Below are 22598 nucleotides of genomic sequence, written 5' to 3' on the forward strand. Positions count from 1 at the left end.
GATACATACGATTTGCAAATATTTTATTCTATTATGTGGGTTGTCTTTTCATTTTCTTGATAGTGTCCTTTTGTTACAGGAAAGGGGTCCCAATCCAGACCCCAAGAGAGGGTTCTTGGATCTCACACAAGAAAGAATTCAGGGTGAGTCCGTAAAGTGAAAGCAAGTTTATGAAGAAAGTAAAGGAATGAAAGAATGGCTACCCCATAGACAGAGCAGCGCCAAGGGCTGCTGGTTGCCCATTTTTATGGTTAGTTCTTCATGATATGCTAAACAAGTGGTGGATTATTCATGCCTCCCCTTTTTAGACCATATAGGGTAACTTACTGACATTGCCATGGCATTCATAAACTGTCATGGCGCTGGTGGAAGTGTAGCAGTGAGGACAACCAGAGTTCACTCTTGTGGCCATCTTGGTTTTGGTGGGTTTTAGCCCGCTTCTTTACTGCAAGCTGTTTTATCAGTAAGATCTTTATAACCTGTATCTTGTGCCAATCTCCTATCTCATCCTGTGACTTGGAATGCCTAACTGTCTGGGAATGTAGCCCAGTAGGTTGCTCAGCCTTATTTTACCCAGTCCCTACTCAAGATGAAGTTGCTCTGGTTCAAACGCCTCTGACATTTTGAAGTACAAAAGTTTTTAGCTTTGGTGAATCCAATTTATGTGTTTTTTTCCTTTGTTGCTTGTGCCTTTGGTTTCATATCTAAGAAACTATTACCTAATTCAAGTTCACAAAGATTTACTCCTACATTTTCTTCTAAGGGTTTTTTGTTTTTTGTTTTTTTTTGAGAGGGAGTCTCGCTCTGTCGCCCAGGCTGGAGTGCAGTGGCACAATCTCGGTTCACTGCAAGCTCCGCCTCCCGGGTTCATGCCGTTCTCCTGCCTCAGCCTCCGATAGCTGGGACTACAGGCACCCGCCACCACGCCCTGCTAATTTTTTGTATTTTTGGTAGAGACGGGGTTTCACCATGTTGATCAGGCTGGTCTCCATCTCCTGACCTCGTGATCCGCCCTCCTCGGCCTCCCAAAGTGCTGGGATTACAGGCGTGAGCCACTGCGCCCGGCCTTCTAAAGGTTTTATAGTTTTAGTTCTTACATTTAGGTCGTTGATCCATATTTAGTTAATTTTTGCATATGGTGTGAGGTAGGAAGCATATAATTTTAATTCCTGCTTAGCCTGACGATAATCATGTGACCCTTCGTTAAGTTCTTGCACCTAAGACTCAATTTCCTTATTTGTAAAGTGAGAATAACAAATGGTAGCTAAATCATAAGGTTACAGTGAAGATAGAGAGAAAATTTACGTAGAGCATTTATCACAGTGCTTGAAGCATCCTAACTGCTCAATAAATGCGGTCGGTGTTCCAGTTATAACATGAGCGATGAATGCGTGCTTCTGCAGTGGAGTTCCAGAAAGACGGGCAGCATTTCTGAGAAGGTAAACGGGAGGAAGCAGGCTTGCTTAGTCCACTTAGAGAAGCAGGTCTGGGATTGTTGTGAGAGTCTCTGCCCTAGGTAGACCACTGCCTCATGATCACCTCTAGGGATTGGTAAAAATTGGAATTCTCGGGCCCCATCAGAACTACTGAAAAGAGACTCCTGTGAGCACTGGGCTCGCAGTGGTGGGAGTGACGGTGGTCGCGCCGGCAGCGCCGCCTTGGGCCTGCGGGAGGCGCCCGAGAGACAGGGGCAACCACGGCGGCTGCGCAGAGTCTTCTCTACGCCGGCTGCCCCACCAGCGGGATCCGCCTGGCTCAGCTGACAGCTCCCGAGAACGGAAGAGGCGGTGCGCCGGTTGAGCAGGGAGTTTCTAGGCCTGGTCGGCTGGCGGCGGTGTGTGGGCCCTGAGTAAGGGCGGAGGGCGGAACTTTGGAGCTTGGCACTGCCGGGTGGCCGGAAGGTACGGTGGGGACAGCTGTCTGGGCGCGCGAGGCAGAAAAGGGGACCGGGCCGGGACTGTACAGTGGGCCTCAGTCGCTCAAACCCGGGACTGGGCGTCCGCAGCCCAGCTGGCCGGCGCTCCCTTCCGGACGCTCCTGAGGAGGAAGAGGGAGGTGTAGGCCCTGCTCCTTTGGGAGGCCCCAGGCTGGCCAGCAGCTCACACGCCCGCATAGCGCCCTCTGATCCCAGCGCTGGGGCGGATAGCTAGCCTTGGACTTGCCCCTGTTTTGGGGTAGTTGCCCAAACGACTCCGCACGCTGGGTGGCGAGCTGAACCCAGACCAGGACACCCGAAGACCAAATGGGTAGAATGAGAAGGAAATGGGGGTTAGCAACCAGAATTGAGGTACTGGATTCCGAGTGACAGCTTCACAAGCTGAAATCTAGTAGGGTAGGTCATGAGGAACTGTTGAAACACTGCTTGGAGTAGAAGTTGTTAGCCCTGGCTGCATATTGGAATCACCTGGAGAACTTGGACAACTACTGAGGCCTAATTAATTGTTCTGGGTGTGGCCTGGGTATTGAGATTTTATAAAACAGCTCCTCAGAAGATTCTAATGTGCAGTCAGATGGACAACACTAACCTACAACCATAAACTGCATAAATGAATCTCTCATCCCTTTTGCAAATGTTTTAACAGGAAGAAACAAAAAGCTTAATTAGCACCATATATTCCCACCTAGTAAAATTGTTTAAGATTAAATAAGACAATGTGAAAGGACCTAATACTGTACGTAGTAGGTGCTCAATAAATGTAAATTGATTCTGAATCTCATTCTTACTTGGGAGTTACGCATCCGAGAATCTGGTTTTTAATTATGGTTTTGTATATGGTATTTTTGCATATAATTTTAGGGTGTTGATAGGATTCTCCATAACCCATCTGAGACCATACTCCCTTTTCCCCTCACCCCAGTGAAGAAGCCTAGCTCTAAAGCATTTAGAATAAAACTTAAAAGTTTCTGTTTGTGTATTCTTGTTTTAAGTATTTTTCTGTTTTCAAAATTAACCATGAGTGCCACTGGTGGTATTAATTCATGAACAAGAGAGGAAAAACTGGAGGGGGATGGCAAATGAAGGAATACAAAAAGCAGAAGAGGAAAGGAGAAAAAAACAAAACAAAAAACAAACTGAAGAGGCTGTTTGTTATGGGGCATGGTGTCCTGTCCTCTCATATGACCTTGGTGTTCCTGCTTACCTCCTCCCATGGCTGAGGGCACACAGATAAAAAGTCCTCAGTCATTGCTGGGCACATGCAAATACTCCTTTAACCGCATGGCTCAGTCAGTCTGCCCTAGGAGAGTAACATGCACCTGTAGATTAGGATTGGCTGTATGTTAGGATATGTTTGACTTAAGTGGTGATCATGGAAATTCAGAATTTTAATTTGGAGAGGGTCCTAACACCATCTTTTGTATTTCTTTTCTGCAGATGGCAGGATTTTCATAGTATATGTAGTATGAGTTCCACATCTTGGCCTCTTATCCAGCTTCAGCGGTCTCAGCTCCACCAGTTAGAGAATAAATGGGATTTGCATGAACTCCACTCTGAGCTGAAATACAGACTGTGGTGTTAATATCCTTTTCTTCTGATTGTTATTAACAGGTACTAACTGACCTCAAGTAGAACATGTAATTGTGTCTTTTAGGGAGGCAACTTGAGCAGAGCCATGAACTAACGTCTCTTAGAAAAAAAGTGTTTGGCCAGGCGCGGTGGCTCACACCTGTAATCCCAGCACTTTGGGAGACCGAGGCGGGCGGATCACGAGGTCAGGAGATCGAGACCATCCTGGCTAACACGGTGAAACCCCGTCTCTACTAAAAATACAAAAAATTAGCCGGGTGTGGTGGTGGGCGCCTGTAGTCCCAGCTACTCGGGAGGCTGAGGCAGGAGAATGGCGTGAACCCGGGAGGCAGAGCTTGCAGTGAGCCGAGACTGCGCCACTGCACTCCAGCCTGGGCGACAAAGCGAGACTCCGTCTCAAAAAAAAAAAAAAAAAAGAGAAAAAGTGTTTTTTGAAATGAAATCATTTTAAATTTCACAGTATGACCTTTTAGAATGTAAAAAAATCCTAACTTTTTAATTATGTACATTTTAATTAAAAATATTTTAGTTGTGAGCGAGGATATTTGCAAATGCAATTGTTCAGTATTTTAATTGACAGAATGGTAGTTTTGTTTTACTAAAATGATTTTTGTAAATTCTCATTGCTTATTTTTTCCACATTTAAATTATCTGAAATTGCTGTATCTTTCAGTTGACGCTATTCTAAAAAACATTGATTCATACTTTATTTTTTGAGACAAGGTCTTGCTCTGTCACCCAGGCTGGAGTGCAGTGGTGCAGACATGGCTCAGCATCCAAGGCTCAAGCGATCCTCCTGCCACAGTCTCCTAAGTAGCTGGGACTACAAGCACACACCACCATACCTGGCTAACTTTTTATAGAGACAGGATCTTGTATGTTGCCAGGGCTGATCTCAAACTGCTGGCCTCAAGCGATCCTCCTGCCTTGGCCTCCCAAAGTGCTGGGATTATAGGCATGAGCCTCCACACCCAGCCAGTTCATACTTTAATAATAACTAATTTCTTTCTTTCTTTCTTTCTCTTTCTTTCTTTCCTCCCTCCCTCCCTTCCTTCCTTTTGTCTGTCTCTGTCACCCAGGCTGGAATGCAGTGGCACAGTCTCAGCTCACTGCAACCTCCGCCTGCTGGTTTCTAGTGATTCTCAGTTCTCGTGCCTCGGCCACTAAGTGGTTGGGATTATATGCGTGCACCACCACGCCCAGCTAATTTTTGTATTTTTAGTAGAGATGGAGTTTTGCCGTGTTGGCCAGGCTAGTCTTGAACCCCTGGCCTCAAGTGATCTGCCTGCCTTGGTCTCCCAAAGTGCTGGGATTAAAGGCTTGAGCCACTGTGCCTGGGCCTTGTAGCTAAGTTCTTAGTATTACCTAAAATAATGGTAAATCTTTCTTAAAATTATTATCTTTTAAATATTCTTTTTTTTTTTTTTTTTTTTTTTTTGAGAAGGAGTCTCGCTCTGTCACCCAGGCTGGAGTGCAGTGACCGGATCTCAGCTCACTGCAAACTCCGCCTCCCGGGTTTACGCCATTCTCCTGCTTCAGCCTCCCGAGTAGCTGGGACTACAGGCGCCCGCCACCTCGCCTGGCTAGTTTTTTGTATTTTTTTAGTAGAGACGGGGTTTCACCGTGTTAGCCAGGATGGTCTCGATCTCCTGACCTCGTGATCCGCCCGCCTCGGCCTCCCAAAGTGCTGGGATTACAGGCTTGAGCCACCGCGCCCGGCCATCTTTTAAATATTCTTAAGTCATAATGGTAAATCTTAAAATTGATGACTGCTTGGATTTGACAAAATCTGTTATTTCAAAAATTTAATATTGTTTTGCTCTAATTTTCTTGTATAGTATCTATGCCTGTAACATCCTCAAGCACAGTTTTCTCAGCTGGGAGCAATTTTGCCTCCAACCCCCATCCTGCCCCAGGACTTTTGGTGCTACTTAAGAGATTTTTTTTTTTTTTTTTTTTTTTTTTGAGACAGACTTTGTCACCCAGGCTGGAGTACTGTGGTGCTATCATGGCTCACTGCAGCCTCCACCTCCCAGGGGTGATTTGCCTGCCTTGGCCTACCAAAGTGTTGGGATTACAGGCGTGAGCCACTGTACCTGGCCACCCTCTGTGCATTTTCTGTTCTTAACCGATTTTAATGTTTTCAGGTCCTCAGAAAATTAAATGTCGTCAGAAGACCGAGAAGCTCAGGAGGATGAATTGCTGGCCCTGGCAAGTATTTACGATGGAGATGAATTTAGAAAAGCAGAGTCTGTCCAAGGTGGAGAAACCAGGATCTATTTGGATTTGCCACAGAATTTCAAGATATTTGTGAGCGGTTAGTTAATAATATTTTCTTAAACAGATTTTTCTAAATATTATTCCTTATTTCTTAGTGTACCTTAGTGTACCTTAAACTATTTGTCATTTCGTGTTTATAGGCATTAGTGATAGGTGGTAGTATTACAGATTTAATGCATGTTTCTGTTTTTTTTTTTTTTTTTTTTTTGAGACGGAGTCTCGCTCTGTTGCCCAAACTGGAGTGCAGTGGCCGGATCTCAGCTCACTGCAAGGTCCGCCTTTCGGGTTCATACCATTCTCCTGCCTCAGCCTCCCGAGTAGCTGGGACTACAGGCGCCCGCCACCTCGCCCGGCTAGTTTTTTGTATTTTTTAGTGGAGACGGTTTCACCGGGTTACCCAGGATGGTCTCGATCTCCTGACCTTGTGATCTACCCGTCTCGGCCTCCCAAAGTGCTGGGATTACAGGCTTGAGCCACTGCGCCCAGCATGTTTCTGTTTTAAATGAAAATTGCAATGAGGGGCAAGCAGTTTTCATTTTGATTCTACCTTTTTGATCACTGAAGAGGGATATTATCCTGCGTATTTCATATATCCTCGTCTGCTGACTAGCAGTTTATCAGCCGTGAGTCATTGGCTATTACATAGTGATAATCAAAGAGAAAATTAATGTATGTGAAAACACTTAGACATTTTAGACATTTTCAAGTACAGTGGTGGTTGCTAATACTATTTGGTTTCCAGAATCATTTCAACTACTATAAACATATGACACATGCTGTTACTCTGTGACCTTTTGCTTCAGAAAAAACAAAACTGCTGGTTTTGATAAGGACATTTACAGAAGACCTTGATGCACACTTTCTCAAAATGTTTCTACTATAAAGGGATTGAGTAAGGAACGTAAGTGTGGTAATTTAAATGCAACTTTGGTTGTGAGAGTGTTGTATGCTATATCATATCCTCAAACCTGAGATCATTGTGTTGGCACAAATTTTCCCAACTGATTCATGGGTAGTTGGGACATGCTGGTTTAAGTAGGTCATGCTGTTTAATGGAAATGAACATCTTTTCTCTAGATCGTGTCTTTAATCATCTACTGTAAACCAAACCACAACAAATCAAGCATTGTGTGTTCCTTGGTCATTAGTGTTAGGAATTGTACCCAGAAGTGTATACAAGAATAAGTTGTAGTATTTTCATTATACATTTCATGGTGCTGAGTAGATTTTTCAAGGGCTTACAAGATTTTTTTTAAGGTGGTGGCTACCAAGTTAAAATTAGGAAATAGAAAGTGCTTTGGGGGAGGGTTTTTATTCCCTCAACTAAAGCATTAAGTCTTTCTTGAGCGCTGCTCAACAGTAATGGACACTCAAGTGTTGACCAACTGATCCTTTCTAATCTTTGTTTTTGGTTCAGGCAATTCAAATGAGTGTCTCCAGAATAGTGGCTTTGAATACACCATTTGCTTTCTGCCTCCACTTGTGCTGAACTTTGAACTGCCACCAGATTATCCATCCTCTTCCCCACCTTCATTCACACTTAGTGGCAAATGGCTGTCACCAACTCAGGTTAGACTTGAAACTTAATTTTTCCTATCCATTTTTAGAAACTTAAAAATCATCTTGAAGACTATCTTAATGATCTTGAATTCAGTGCATGAAAAACAAATGGCTTTGGTTTTGTAAATTTTTTCCCTTGCCTTGGTGAATCCTGATGTTAAGAAATTGAAAATGTTTGGTGTTTTAAAAAGGAATGGCAGTAATTGAAACAATCATGAATTGTAGTAGGAGTAATTTTTAAGCAAGTATATTATTTCTTTTCTTGTTTTGCTGTTTTCCCGTTTAATCTCTATTATAATGGAGACTATGAGGTCTTCCTCATTTTCCTTAGATATTGATACTACTTTTTTCTTAGTTTCTTATCCATTCCTTAAATGAAAGATTCCATTGTAATTAGGACTAAAAATTGAGCTAATGTAGTTATAATAAGCAAATTTTCTGAGTAAATACAATAACTTATTTTCTTTGTAAAATCTGTATTAATAACAAATAACAGTCAACTGGTATCACATAGACATAAATGCATACAAGTAGAAATGTGTATAGTTCCTGTAGATATCTCAGTAAGGCTTGAGGCCTTATGTTAAGAGCCTCATTTCCTCTGGGTTATATATACTTTTCTAGAAACAACCTCAACTCTTGATTGAGAAATAAATATGACTTGAAGCTAAATATAAATAATGTAAAGCATTCTGGGATAGATAATGAATCAGTAGCAGCTGCTTTTCTAGAAGTCATAATGAAGATTGATAGACTGATGTGTATTAAGACAAAAGCTCAGCCTCTGCAACATGGCGAAACCCAATTTCTACAAAAAATACAAAAATTAGCCAAATGTGGTGGTGCATCCCTGTAGTCCCAGCTACTTGGGAGGCTGAGGTGGGAGGCTCACTTGAGCCTGGGTGGCAAAGATTGCAGTGAGTTGAGATTGACCCACTGCACTCCAGCCTGGGTGACAGAGAGAGACCCTGTCTCAGAAAAGAAAAAAGAAAAAAGACAAAAGCTGTCAGAATTGCTGACCTCAAGCAGTAGCTCATTAGTTTTTATCTTTGGATCATGCAGTTTTCATTCCCCCATCCACCAATCTAATCTTTTAATTGAGAGTACTTTTGCAAACTTGAGCTTATGGCTTAAAAGCAAAATTAAACCTTAAAAAGGATAATACAGATAGAATAAAAAGGCATATTACTTTACATTCTAATATCTGTGCCAGAGGCAACAGTTGCAAGACAGTTGATTTGTTCAGGAATATCAAGACTGTTTGGCATTTAGGCCACTGATAGTTGGCTGAATTATTTAGATATTCCTAGTCCTATTTCAGCAGAGAGCTTTTCATACTTTACATCCATGCATGTGCGTGCATGCATACACACACACGCACAAAACAGGGACAGATTAACTGGATGTGTGGTTGAGGTTTCAGATTCCAGCTAACCAGTATCTACTTAATGCTGGATTTGCGGGTGGGGGTGTGTGCTGGGGAAGAGAGTTGTTCTATGTGTTACAGCTAAAATTACAGAATTCTTTATCAAATAAATGTTTATGCATATAATTAACATTTTAATTGGTTTCTTATATTCCTTCTTTGTTCAGTTCTTGTTTGTTGCTGTACCCTGATTCCTTGGCATTATGACTCTCACCTGTTAATAGTGAATTTGACACATAGAGCTGTCATTCCCTGAATTGGGGTGGATAGACAGAAGTGGTTTTAGTTTTCTAAAACCTTGTTCCTTATTCCTTCCCCAATATACTTACACAGTCTCGTGCTCTCTTCCCTTAATTCCCGTCCCCCTTCCATTTACATGCATTCCAGCTGCCTTTCTCTCTCTCTCTCTTTTTTTTTTTTTTTTTTTTTTTTTTTCTGAGATGGAGTCTTGCTCTGTCACCCAGCCTGGAGCACAGGGGCGCAATCTCAGCTCACTGCAACCTCTGCCTAGTGGGTTCAAGTGGTTGTCCTGCCTCAGCCTCCCAAATAGCTGGGAATACAGGTGCCCACCACCACACCCTGCTAATTTTTTGTATTTTTTAGTAGAGACAGGGTTTCACCACGTTGGCTAAGCTGGTTATGAACCCCTGACCTCAGGTGATCCACCTGCCTTAGCCTCCCAGAGTTCTGGGATTACAGGCATGAGCCACCATGCCCGGCCCCAGCTGCCTCTCTTGAGAAGGGACTGGAGAAGAAAAGAAGTTGGAGAATGGCTTCTTCATAGGACTTGGTAGCTCACACAGCACTCAGAGCTTCCCTTTTAGTATTTATCACATTTTACGGATTTTAGCAGATTTCTCAAAAGCATGGTTGATTTATAAGGTTATTTATGCAAATGTGAAAAATTATTAGTTGTTCAATCTTAACTCATCAATAAGTATTGAAGGTAGTACCTGTGCAGAGTTTAGTCAGTGGCACTACACAGAGCATAAGAAACAGAAAATCTAGTCCCTTTTCATTTGTCATTTAAATTTACAAAATTTGTTTGCCATCTGGAAAGCCTGTTTTTGGATGTTTACCTAAAAAAGAAAAACTGCTTATAATTCGTGTGCTCTAGTTACAAATATTTTATATTTCTAATGGAAAATCCTCTTACATTTGCCTTTCAAATTGAAAAGACCACTTTTAAAGAGGAAAATTCCAAATAATTTAACTTTGGTTGCTTAGCTTAGGAAGTGTAAGCTTTCTCTATGGCTGCCAAACCTTGCTGAGGGCTTGTGATTAGGACTAGGGTCAATGTCAGTCAACTTCCCTCCATTAACCAGGATCTGATATAAGCCCAGATTGCTTAGTTAAAAGCAGCTTGTAAATCTGAAAAAGGACTCTGAGGTTGAATTCTGTGAGTGATTGTTTCAGATGAGTTGACTTTTTGATAAAACTGAAAGAATTAATTTTAAAACTTGAGTAGTATTTTTAAATTATTCTTTTTCCATCCATTATTCTAGGATACCAACAGGGCTAGGACTCCTAAAGGAAGAAAAATAGTTTATTTTTAGAACTAGATCTCTTTCTCCTACATGAGATATATGGCAGTACTAAAAGATTAAAGAACAGAAAAAAGTCGACCATTTCAGTGGCTAAAATTTACGGCTATTTCTCTACCTTATGGAGTCTTGCTATTTCTCTTGTTCTCGTGGTACTTCTTGCTTCTGACTTTGTGTTCTACTTTGGCTCACGTTGCTGAATAGTTTAAGAAGTGCTCCAGTAAGAATGTTTATACTGTTTTGTAGCACAGTGTATCACAGCAGTAAAAAATAGTGTTAGAATAAGGGCCTAACTTGCAAGTGGAAAAGATTTCTCGGGAAACCAGGAGTTGGGAGCAGCAGCATTTTTCCACTCACCAACATCTTCATGTGTTTTCTCCTAGCTATCTGCTCTATGCAAGCACTTAGACAACCTATGGGAAGAACACCGTGGCAGTGTGGTCCTGTTTGCGTGGATGCAATTTCTTAAGGAAGAGACCCTAGCATACTTGAATATTGTCTCTCCTTTTGAACTCAAGATTGGTTCTCAGAAAAAAGTGCAGAGAAGGACAGCTCAAGCCTCTCCCAACACAGAGCTAGATTTTGGAGGAGCTGCTGGATCTGATGTAGACCAAGAGGAAATTGTGGATGAGAGAGCTGTGCAGGATGTGGAATCATTGTCAAATCTGATCCAGGAAATCTTGGACTTTGATCAAGCTCAGCAGATAAAATGCTTTAATAGTAAATTGTTCCTGTGCAATATCTGTTTCTGTGAGAAGCTGGGTAGTGAATGCATGTACTTCTTGGAGTGCAGGCATGTGTACTGCAAAGCCTGTCTGAAGGACTACTTTGAAATCCAGATCAGAGATGGCCAGGTTCAGTGCCTCAACTGTCCAGAACCAAAGTGCCCTTCGGTGGCCACTCCTGGTCAGGTAACTGTTTACCCTGCTGATGGTTGCCTCCTAATTCGCTTCCATAAATGGAGATAGCATCTCAAGAACTTCCTTGATAGGGCTCATGGGGCAGTCTGAGGCCTTGGAGCCAGCCCACAAGTTGTTTTGCTGTATCCATTAAGAATGCTATGGTCTTAAAAAAAAAAAAAAAAAAAAGAATGCTATGGTCTTAGTCTACTGCTTAAGCAAATGGAATGCTTCCTTTGGCCTTGCAATGGGCAAGGATGAGTGTTAGTTATTAAGTAATTGTGATAATTTACTTTGTATATCTGCTAGGATTCCATAAACCTTGGGGAATCACTAGCTTATCCTTGTGTGAGGTTGGGATCTGAAGGGCACATCTCTTGGAATGATTAACCAACTTTTATAGACTTCAGCATAAGTACAGCCTACTTAGGTTTTGTTGTTATTGTTGTTGTTGTTGTTGTTGTTTTGTTTGAGACGGAGTCTTGCTGTGTCACCCAGGCAGGAGTGCAGGGGCACGATCTCAGCTCACGGCAGCCTCTGCCTCCCGGGTTCAAGTGATTTCCTGCCTCAGCCTCCCAAGTAGCTGGAATGGTTAATTTTTTTTTTGTATTTTTAGTAGAGACAGGGTTTCACCATGTTAGGCAGGCTGGTCTTGAACTCCTGACCTCAAGTGATCCTCCCACTTCGGTCTCCCAAAGTGTTGGGATTACAGGTGTGAGCCACTGCGCCCAGCCAGTTTTTTGTTTTCTTATTAAAGCATAATTTTACTTAAAATAAACTACACACATTTAAAGCATACAAGGCTAGCATGGTAGCTTATACCTATAATCCCAGCACTTTGGGAGGCCAAGATAGGAAGATCACTTGAGGCTAGGGGTTTAAAATCAGCCTGTGCAAAATAGCATGAATCCATGTCTGAAAAAAAAAAAAAAAAAAAAATCAGTCAGGCATGATAGCAAGTGCCTGTTGTCCTAGCTACTAGGGAAGCTGAGGCGGAGAATCACTTGAGCCCAGGAGTTCAAGGCTGCAGTGAGCTGTGATTGCACCACTGCACTCCAGTCTGGACAACAGAGTAAGACCCTATCTCTAAAGAAATAAAACTAAAATATAAAATGAACTGTACACTTTGCTTAGTTTTAACAAATATGTAGACCCCTATAATTGCCATCTGAGTCAAAATATACTTGGTTTGATTTTAAAGTGAAAGATTTTAATTTATGTGCCCATCTGGTTTACACTAGCATCCTAAGAATCTCCTCAGGTTCAGAACTGGTTGTGGAATCATCAAACCTATGGTGTTTTGTATTTCCCTCCAGGTCAAAGAGCTAGTGGAAGCAGAGTTATTTGCCCGTTATGACCGCCTTCTCCTCCAGTCCACCTTGGACCTGATGGCAGATGTGGTGTACTGCCCCCGGCCGTGCTGCCAGCTGCCTGTGATGCAGGAGCCTGGCTGCACCATGGGTATCTGCTCCAGCTGCAATTTTGCCTTCTGTACTTTGTGCAGGTTGACCTACCATGGGGTCTCTCCATGTAAGGTGACTGCAGGTATGTTTTAACTGTGAACCCAAATCCTCTATCCCTAATCTCTCCCTCACATTTCACTTTCCTACCAGTGCTTTATGACTTCATTCTTCAATTTAGAAGTATTCCTTTAGAAGATATTTCTGTGTCAGTGACTGTCCCAGGCCCTGGGGCTGTAGTAGTGACCAGAAGAGACAAAATCTCTGCCCTCATGGAACTTACATTCTACTAGGGGAGACAGGAAAACAAAATAAGGATATTAGGTGATGGTAAGTGCTGAAGAGGCAGAAGAAATAAAGCAAGGACAGGATATGAAATGTTCTGAAGGGGAGGGGACTTGGGATTTTAGTTAGGGAAACCAGGGGAGGCCTCACTGGCAAAATGGTTTAAATAAAGACTTGAAGGAGGTAGGAAAAACCATGCAGATACCAGGGAGGAACATTCCAGGAGAAGAAATGGCATGGCAAATTCTATCTACGAACATGGAATAATGTAGATCCTGGATGGCAAATGCAGGGCATCAAAGCTGCCATTCTTGTCTCCATGGCACATGTGTTTGACCATTTATCAAATGCTTTCTCCTTGAGCCCAGAGAGGCCTCAGAACCTTCCTCAACATGGCACTTCGGACAGCTACCCTCTGATAAAGTAGACACAGGAGTGAAATATGTTTGCCATTTCCAGTCTAGATAAGGAATCATAAATCAGGCCCTTAATGTCGATTTAACTGGACTTTGGTGGCTTAGTCTTTCTCAGACTAACAGTGATAATGATAACAGCTACTTCACAAAATTGCAGCTCAAGCAGACAACATAGTTTCACCGGGTTATTCTAAGGATGAAGGGAACTAATATTGTGCTATTCAAAATTGTTATATTTGTTATACTGGTCTATAATGAGATATAGAAATTGAGAGGGTTAGAAACTTTTATAGTGATTTCACATAATTTTATGTCAGTCAAATCTAATAAAAATTTAGACTTTTTTCATTTTTCTAATAATTGATTGTTAGCTGACTGGTGGTGCACACCTGCAGTTGTAGCTATTCAGAAGGCTACAGCAGGAGAATCTTTTGAGCCTTGGTTAAGACTAGCTTGGGCAACATAGTGAGACTCTGCCTTTAAAAAAATTAAATCAAGCAAACCTGATTATATCTTATAAAAGTGTTGATCCTTGACATATTAGAGAAAAAAACTGGGCCTTTACCATAAATAGTTTGAGAAACAGTGGGCTAATCCATGTAAAATGCAGAGTGGGGTTGGGCATAGTGGCTCACCTCTGTAATCTTAGCACTTTGGGAGGCCAAGGTGGGTGGATTGCTTGAGTCCAGGAGTTTGACACCATGGCAAAACCCCATGTCTACAAAAAAATACAAAAACTAACAGGGTGTGGTGGTGCACACCTGTAGTCTCAGCCACTCGGGTTGCTGAGGCTGGAGGATTGCTTGACCCCGGGAGGTAGAGGCTGCAGTGAGCCAGATTGCACCACTGCACTCCAGCTTAGGGGACAGAATGGGACCCTGTCTCAAAAAAAAAAAAAAAAGGAAAAAGAAAAATGGTAATTATTAATGCTATTATTATTGTAGTTATTACTTGCTAATGTTAGCAGACTGTCATTATTTCCAAGAAAGTATCCTGAGAGGAAAGAGTGAGTAGATAATTTCTCAGGCAGCATCTTGTAGAAGGTAAGGCCAAATGGGATGGAGAAGTTAGCAAAGTATAATATAAGCCTTTACTTTAGACTTCTGTAACCTTTTCATTAAAAGTCGACAGTACATTTCAGGTGTTTCACAGCATTCAGGAATTTAGTAAAATTAGGAATCTCAGCCGGGTGCGGTGGCTCAAACCTGTAATCCCAGCACTTTGGGAGGCCGAGACGGGCGGATCACGAAGTCAGGAGATCGAGACCATCCTGGCTAACATGGTGAAACCCCGTCTCTACTAAAAAATACAAAAAACTAGCCGGGCGCAGTGGCGGGTGCCTGTAGTCCCAGCTACTCGGGAGGCTGAGGCAGGAGAATGGTGTGAACCTGGGAGGCGGAGCTTGCAGTGAGCTGAGATCCGGCCACTGCACTCCAGCCTGGGCGACAGAGCAAGACTCCATCTCAAAAAAAAAAAAAAAAAAAAAAATTAGGAATCTCTCCCTCTCTTTGTATGTATATATTATATAAAAGATGAAATATCAACAATTTTATTATTTTGAGAAGACTAAAGCAGTATAACCTTTGTCCTTAAGATGCCTAGGAACACAAAAATGCATTGAATTATTAGAGGGATGAGATTTATATTACTTCACTGCTACATTGAAGTAGAGGTGATGGAGCTGTGGGAATGCACTACACAGGAAGAATTCACAGGTGAAAGCAAAGAGTGGAGATACGATATAGGATTCTATATCAGAAGATGTCTTTTGCTTTAAAAGGGACATAGGCTTCCAAATAATGTGAGGAAAGTAAACTGATAGAATAAACAGAACATTGTTGGGAAAACTCGTTAATTGTGTTGAAAAATTAAGTAATAGAATTGTGAACAAAAGCTTCTTGTCTGCAAGTAAAGCCTTTGGGATTGGTTACCTGTTCCATTTCAGTTAAATGATAGAGCAGTAGAAGCCAGACTGAAGAGTATCCAGGGAAAACTTTTCAGCACCTATAGCAAAGCATAGTACAGGGTGAGGCTTGAGTGGTAAGTTTTATTCACTGAATTTTTTTTTTAAACACAGAATTGAAGAGGTAGTCTTTGCTCTTAAGCCAAAGGTGCCTTTGTATTTGGTAGGCCTCTTCATTATCAAACGGTGAATGGTGCCAACTTAGTGGAAAAATCAATGTCTGTTTCAACCTTTGTGTCTTCTAGATAAGTCAGTCTTTAACTGCATACTTCTAGTTGCATAAACATACCAACATTAAGAAATCAAAACAAAGGAAAAAAATAACCTATCTTATTCCACCACTTTTAGCAGATACATCTTTTCTAGTTGGGGGTTCCTTTCCATTCATTATCATTTGTGCATGTATAATTTTTACTGGGTTGTAACATAAATATACCTTTTTTCTGGATTCTGTGACGAGTGTTTTAAGTGGGTTGTAGCGAACCTAATTATGTTTTTAATACTTGAATATTATGTCATTAAATGGCTCTTCCAAACATAATTATTTCCTTAGAAATTTAATTTTTTTGCCACTGTTGTATGCATCTCCATGCATATGACTTTGGATTATTTCCTTATGATAAAGTTCTAGGAATAACATTATTGAATAGTCAAAGATTATAGCCATTTTTAATGATTTTTAGTCAGCATTACAAAGTTATATAAAAGTTAATTTTCCATTTCACTTTCTAGAGAAATTAATGGACTTACGAAATGAATACCTACAAGCAGATGAGGCTAATAAAAGACTTTTGGATCAAAGGTATGGTAAGAGAGTGATTCAGAAGGCACTGGAAGAGATGGAAAGTAAGGAGTGGCTAGAGAAGAACTCAAAGAGCTGCCCATGTTGTGGAACTCCCATAGAGGTAAATGATTTGGGACAGACTTGGAGGTCATCAGACTTGCAAGCATGCTATGATTACCTTAAGAAGCCTTATTAGTCAATTTTATGACTTACAAAACACATGCTGGTATTATTACACCTTCCTTACTTGGAAGATGGAAATTTCATTACTAAATCTTGTTATCGACCTTAAATGTTTGTAGACTTCCCTTTTCAGAGTCTTTTCTTTGTGTCTTTCTTACAGTGACCATTGTTCTCACATTGTATCCATCTCAAAATTGAATGGGTTGTAAGGAGGGCATACTAGAGCTATGGTCACTTCTTACCTCATCTATGTGATTAAAAAAAATCAAATCTGACCTCTCAGAACTATTTATCCTGGAGTGCTACACACCTGTTTAAGATACACTCAGGAATTAATGAGTCAAAATAATTACACAAATCTATTGCTTCTTGACAAAAATCTTAATATGTTTTAAAATCAAAGTACATCTTTGCATTTGATTCTATTGTTCTAATCTATTATGTCTGAACTGAACATAGTGGTGATGCTCCAGTTAAGGAAACTGGCACTATATATAATCACTTTTTTTTTTTGATATTTGAGTCTCTCTCTGTTGCCCAGGCTGGAGTGTGGTAGTGCAATCTAGGCTAACTGCAATCTCCGCCTCCCAGGTTCAAGGAATTTTCATGCCTCAGCCTCCTGAGTAGCTGGGATTACAGGCGCCAACCACCACACCTGGCTAATGTTTGTATTTTTAGTAGAGACGGGGTTTTACCGTGTTGGCCAGGCTGGTCTCCAACTCCTGACCTCAAATGACCCACCCACCTTGGCCTTCCAAAGTGCTGGGATTACAGGCATGAGCCACCACACCTGGCCATATAATCACTTTTGACATACCTTAGCCCTATGACAGAGTAGAGGACTTGGTACCAAATATTTACTTGCATTTATGTAAAAATTAAAAACCCACACGTTATATCCAAGCATTTTAATATTAATCTACATGTTCCAGTTATATGTGTGTGATTTTTATCTACTGCTTATCAGAAGAGATTGTGCCAAGTAACTAGTTGTAGTAACACTAGCTGTTTTCTGTATTTTACTTAGAGTGCAAAATAGAATTACATAGTCATCAGTGTGTTACATTAATATCTCAACCCTGCATAAGAAAAAGGGGAAGACCAGGACAATGTTGTACTGAATCATTTTGGCATGTGCATGTCCCTTCTGCTTTTACAGCCTTGATATTTTTCTCTTTCTATCCTTCCCACCAGAAATTAGATGGATGTAACAAGATGACATGTACTGGTTGTAAGCAATATTTCTGTTGGATTTGCATGGGTTCTCTCTCTAGAGCAAACCCTTACAAACATTTCAATGACCGTGCTTCACCATGTTTTAAACGGTATGTATACACAGAATTCCTTAGGCTCTCCAGCAGTTTTTGGTACTTGATTTGCAGACCACAAATCCAGTGTTTTTTTTAAGTACTTGGGCTTATTTAGAGAATTCTCTTACATGTTTTCCCCCATAAAGGAATTTTTATATTATTTTCTCAAAAATGATCTTTATAATGAGAATATACACCATCTGGAAGTTTTTATAGTGAAAGTTTTCAAACATACAGAAAATTTGAAAGGATAGGACTATGAATAGTAGGATATTTTCCACCCAAATTAACAATTGATAGTACTTTGCCATATTTGTTCCCTTAACATTTTTGCTGAACTACATGGAGTTGGAGTTACGATAATGCTTCAACTCTAAATATTTCCACATTTCTCCTAAGATAAGGAAATGCTTCTACATCATGACAGTACTTTAAAAAAATTTAATGATAGTGGCATACTGTTATCTAGTAAACAAACATATTTGAAACTTCCTAATTATTTCTGAAAATATATTTTAAAGCTATTTGATTGAACCAGAATCTAAACAAGTTCAGTCACTGTGTTTGGTTCTATCTCTTCAGTCTCTTAATGCAGAAAAGCTTTGGCCCACCTTTTTTGTGTGTGTGTTTTGTGAACATTCACTTTTTTTTTTTTTTTTTTTTTTAATGAGACGGAGTCTCGCTCTGTCACCCAGGCTGGAGTGCAGTGGCGCAATCTCGGCTCACTGCAGGCTCCGCCACCCAAGTTCATGCCGTTCTCCTGCCTCAGCCTCCCGAGTAGCTGGGACTACAGGCGCCCGCCACCACGCCTGGCTAAGTTTTTTGTATTTTTATTAGAGATGGGGTTTCACTGTGTTAGGATGATCTCGATCTCCTGACCTTGTGATCCGCCCGTCTCGGCCTCCCAAAGTGCTGGGATTATAAGCATGAGCCACCGTACCCTGCTGAACATTCACATTTTGAAGAGTCCAGGCCAGTTGTCTTATATAACGTCTTACCTTCCAGAGTTTTGTTTGTCCATGGTGTCCTTTAGCTTGTTTCTCTATCTTATTTGCTATAAACTGGAAATTAGGTCTAGACTGAAGTTTGATTAGATTTAGAATAATATTTTTTATGCTGATACTTCATGAGGAGTGATGTGTATTCCATATTGGATCACATCAAGAGGTCCATGATGTCCCTCATTAGTGTGGTGCTCAGTTCTACAGTTTGCTTTATTGTAAAGGCAAGTTTTCCATTTTGTTATTAGGAAGTAATCTGTGGGGTGATTCCTTGGCACAATGTGAATATCCTGTTCTCCAAGAGCTCTCCACTTTCAGCATCAGTTGATGATCTTTGTTAAGAGGTGTCTGTTAAGTAAACACATTGGTATTGTGAAACTATAAGAGAAATTGAAGAAACAAGCCCTGCCGTGAACTGTTGGAAATCTAGTGTTGGAAATTGCATAAATTGTAGATAAGGAAAGGAAGACAAATTGACAGCTACAAAACATTCTATAAACGGAGGGTGCAAGGACTATGAAGATAGAATGGAGTGATGAGCATGTAATAGTAATAATAGTGTCTTGAAAGAGTTCAGTTTAAATTGCCGGACTTCCCCAGTCTTAGCTTATTCCATGTATTATATACGCTGAGTATCAGTTTTGTGATACCCATCCCCCATTATTGTTTATCCTTGGTCCTGGAGAGTTTGTCTGGATTCTAAAAGGACTGTTTTGTTTGTTTGTTTTAATTTGGAAGGAGAGCTTTATTTCTCATAAAGAGTTGAAGCCGGCAATGTGGCCGTTCCGACAGGTTGGGAAGCATAGCCTTCAGCCAGAAGCTGAAAACAGACACTTTAAGGGTGGGAAGAGGAAGACAGGGATTTATGTTCTACAAGACAGCCAGATACACATATTCAGTAAGCTATAGGAGGAGGCATGAATATTTATGAAAGGAGAAATATGCTGCATGTGCAGTTGAGCTTCATTACCCTTCAGGGACCCATGTTCAAAAAATGGTGGCATTAGCACGATCTCTGGGAGAGGTCTCTGATATCAAAAGGTGAAGCAGAGAACACGAAAACCTCAGTACACATCCTCCATAGACTGGCTAGAACCACTCCATGGTCAGTGGTCCATTGACAGGAAGAAATGCTGGTCGGTTTTTGTGCCAAAACTGCAGAAGGGAGGGGCAGCGTTAGGCGGTTGGTTGATATCAGCGGTGGAGCAAGTCTTCCCAGAGGGTTGGTTTGAACCCTTAGGGAAAGAAAGCCTAATGGTGGTCAATGAGGGAGGGGGGTATGACCAGGTGTGTCTGGCCTCCCATCCCGTCATGGCTGGGAACTGTTTTCGAGATTTCTTTGGAGTTCCCTTGGCCAGGAGAGGGTCTGTTCAGTTGGTTGTGGGCTTAGGGTATCATTTTTATTTCTCATTTTCCCCCTTTTGACTGAGATTTGCCAGAGGCACCATTGATGGTCAAAGTTATTTTGTCCCATATCATTGCTGGAGTGTGGTGGATAACCTGCCTTGCCTCCATCTAGGCCCTCAGTGGGACCCCTATGGCCAAGGAACTTAAGGCCATAAGACAGCCAATAACATCTTCTAGGCCACATGGGAATGGAGCTGGACAGGCACTCATCCACCTTAAACGGGCTGTTCTTTTATTTTTTATTTTCTATTTTTCTGAGATGGAGTCTCACTCTGTTGCCCAGGCTGGAGTGCAGTTGGTGCAATCTCGGCTCACTGCAAGCTCCGCCTCCCAAGTTCGCGCCATTCTCCTGCCTCAGCCTCCCATGTAGCTGGGACTACAGGCACCCACCACCGCACCTGGCTAATTTTTTGTATTTTTAGTAGAGATGGGGTTTCACCATGTTAGCCAGGATGGTCTCGATCTCCTGACCTCGTGATCCGCCCGTCTCAGCCTCCCAAAGTGCTGCGATTACAGGCGTGAGCCACCGCGCCCGGCCCAAACGGGCCGTTCTTAACCAACTTTAGGGTAGATTGTTCAAAGGGACCCATATTTCAGCCCTCCTCAGTGGAATGATTAAAGGAGAAGAAAAGATATACAAAAATGTTATCATAAGAGTACAGAAAATATTTTTCAGCGGAGAGGCAATTTGCATTGTTTCATTCAAGTGTATAAAAATGTACCTTTTTTAATGCTTCCAGGCTGTTTTATGCTGTGGATGTTGACAACGATATTTGGGAAGATGAGGTTGAAGACTAGTTAGCTACTGCTCAAGATATGGAAGTGGATTGTTTTTCCCTAATCTTTCGTCAAGTACACAAAGTAACTTTGCGGGATATTTAGGGTACTACTCATTCACTCTTCCTGTGTAGAAGATATGGAAGAACAAGGTTTATATTTTCATGTGGTACTACTGAGGAAGGTGCATTCATACATTTTTAAATGTAAGTTGAGAAAAATAAGCCAAAGGTTCAGAAAATGAAACTATAGAATATTAAATATTACAATGTGCCCAAAGCTCTGAATAGTAAAAAATTAAATATTTATTTTCTTCCCCAAGCTTTAGGTAAGGAGAAGAGGGGTTAAGAGTTAAACTTAAAGACCCTTTGTCTTTGAGAAGCATCCCTCTAAGACATTCTGTTGGAGCTCCCTCAGTACTACTATTCCTTACAACTGGAGTGGGTAGAAGCCTTATGAAAATTATACTGAGAACCTGATCTCATTTACTCCATGTTAATCACATTCCTACCAACCTAAATTTCTGCCAACTGAGTTCTCTTTGGAGGAAGCTCTTTACTCTGTAACTGATTGGATGGTCCAGTGTCATTTTGATCTGCTTTTCAGAATGGAAATTTATAATAATTTAAATATATGTTTTAATACCACAAACACTGTGGGGCACTTGATATTTATTAGTGATGTATATGATCCACTGGTTTCAGGCCAAATCTAGAATTTAGTGATACTGGCTCAGAAGAATTTAAGTTCTATTCAACTTTCCTAGGAGTTAGAACCTAGATTCAAAATGACTTGTCTTTGCTACTTTTGTTCCACATTCTCTCTCTTTACCTTTGCCTTACCTTCTGTTTGTAAGGATGATTTTAGTATTAATTCCAGGAACACATGTTTTTATTTCCTCTGCTGGAATAGGAGAAAGTTTAATATATTCCCAAGCTGAATGTTCTTGAATTATCTGCATTTACCACTGTATATGCATATAGTGACAGTATAACCTGTCTATACCACGGTAGTTCCAGTCCTAACTTTCTGAATTATTTTTAAAGATCTTCTCTAACAAGCTATGGGAATTTGGCTTCATATTCTTTTTTTTGCAACAGCAGTGTTCTGGGTGATAATTTTGAATTGATACCTGTTCTTTTGTTTGGGTTTTGTTGGCTTTTTGAAAAATTGTCTTGTCTTATCATGGGTGAGTGGCTTGGTAGCAAAATAACAGTTTTTTGGAAAAGAGGACAGAAAAATTGAACTGCAGCTTGAGAACGTATTCTTTTTTTCCTACTTTGTCATTGAAAATTGAGGAATCACTTTTAACAGTTTTAGGTGTATGTGTCCAGAGTGAGCAAGGACTATGTTTTTGGATTGTCAAAGAGGATGCTTAATCTTAAAATAAAAATAAATTTAAAAATCATCTTATAATCAGAACAGAGTTGCTGCTATTTGTTCTGTCACCAAGACAACTAATCACATTTTAAAACTGTTGGGCATATAACATATTCTTGAAGTAAGAAGAAAAAGGTCACAGAATAGCATCTCTTTTACCTGGGCTTGTGACTGAGCTTAGGTTTTAGGGCCCATATTTTGTTTAAACCAGATAGTTTCATGGTCTTCCATTCAGGACATTTTGTGTAAAAATTGAGGTTAATTTAAAGAATAAATTAAAGATAAGAAATGGAAATTAAAATGATTTGTTCTATAATATATACCTGAGAAGAGTGATTTCTGTGATCAAAGAGGAGTTCAATTCAGATTTATTTAGAAAGAACTACTCAGAAGCTCT

The 22598-nt window shown here is 40.8% G+C and overlaps 1 protein-coding gene across 4 annotated transcripts; it reads left to right on the plus strand.

Moving 5' to 3' along the window:
* The first annotated feature begins 1764 nt into the window (after nt 1-1764).
* Nucleotides 1765-22243, plus strand: RNF14 (ring finger protein 14). 4 transcript variants are annotated; one of them, XM_010388260.2, is made up of 9 exons: nt 1765-1901; nt 3374-3547; nt 5674-5843; nt 7224-7375; nt 10720-11247; nt 12552-12780; nt 16092-16264; nt 17521-17651; nt 20785-22243. In XM_010388260.2, the coding sequence occupies exons 3-9, from the start codon at nt 5690-5692 to the stop codon at nt 20840-20842; spliced, it is 1425 nt and encodes a 474-aa protein (XP_010386562.1). In that variant the 5' UTR covers nt 1765-1901; nt 3374-3547; nt 5674-5689; the 3' UTR covers nt 20843-22243. The 4 variants fall into 4 exon arrangements, with proteins under 4 accessions (XP_010386562.1, XP_010386564.1, XP_030783194.1 ...); XM_010388262.2 differs by lacking the exon at nt 7224-7375; XM_030927334.1 differs by lacking the exon at nt 3374-3547 and having other exon boundaries at nt 1767-1901.
* The last annotated feature ends 355 nt before the right edge of the window (nt 22244-22598 follow it).

The sequence above is a fragment of the Rhinopithecus roxellana genome, chromosome 3 (genome assembly GCF_007565055.1).
Source record: "Rhinopithecus roxellana isolate Shanxi Qingling chromosome 3, ASM756505v1, whole genome shotgun sequence".
In the NCBI taxonomy this organism is placed as follows: Eukaryota; Metazoa; Chordata; class Mammalia; order Primates; family Cercopithecidae; genus Rhinopithecus; species Rhinopithecus roxellana.

Bases quoted from the DNA above. Each gene is read 5' to 3' on its own strand.
- RNF14 (XM_010388260.2), top strand. From the start codon at position 5,690: ATGTCGTCAGAAGACCGAGAAGCTCAGGAGGATGAATTGCTGGCCCTG. The intron at 5,844-7,223 runs GTTAGTTAATAA...TTTTTGGTTCAG, and splicing joins TTTCAAGATATTTGTGAGCG to GCAATTCAAATGAGTGTCTC. The intron at 7,376-10,719 runs GTTAGACTTGAA...GTTTTCTCCTAG, and splicing joins AATGGCTGTCACCAACTCAG to CTATCTGCTCTATGCAAGCA.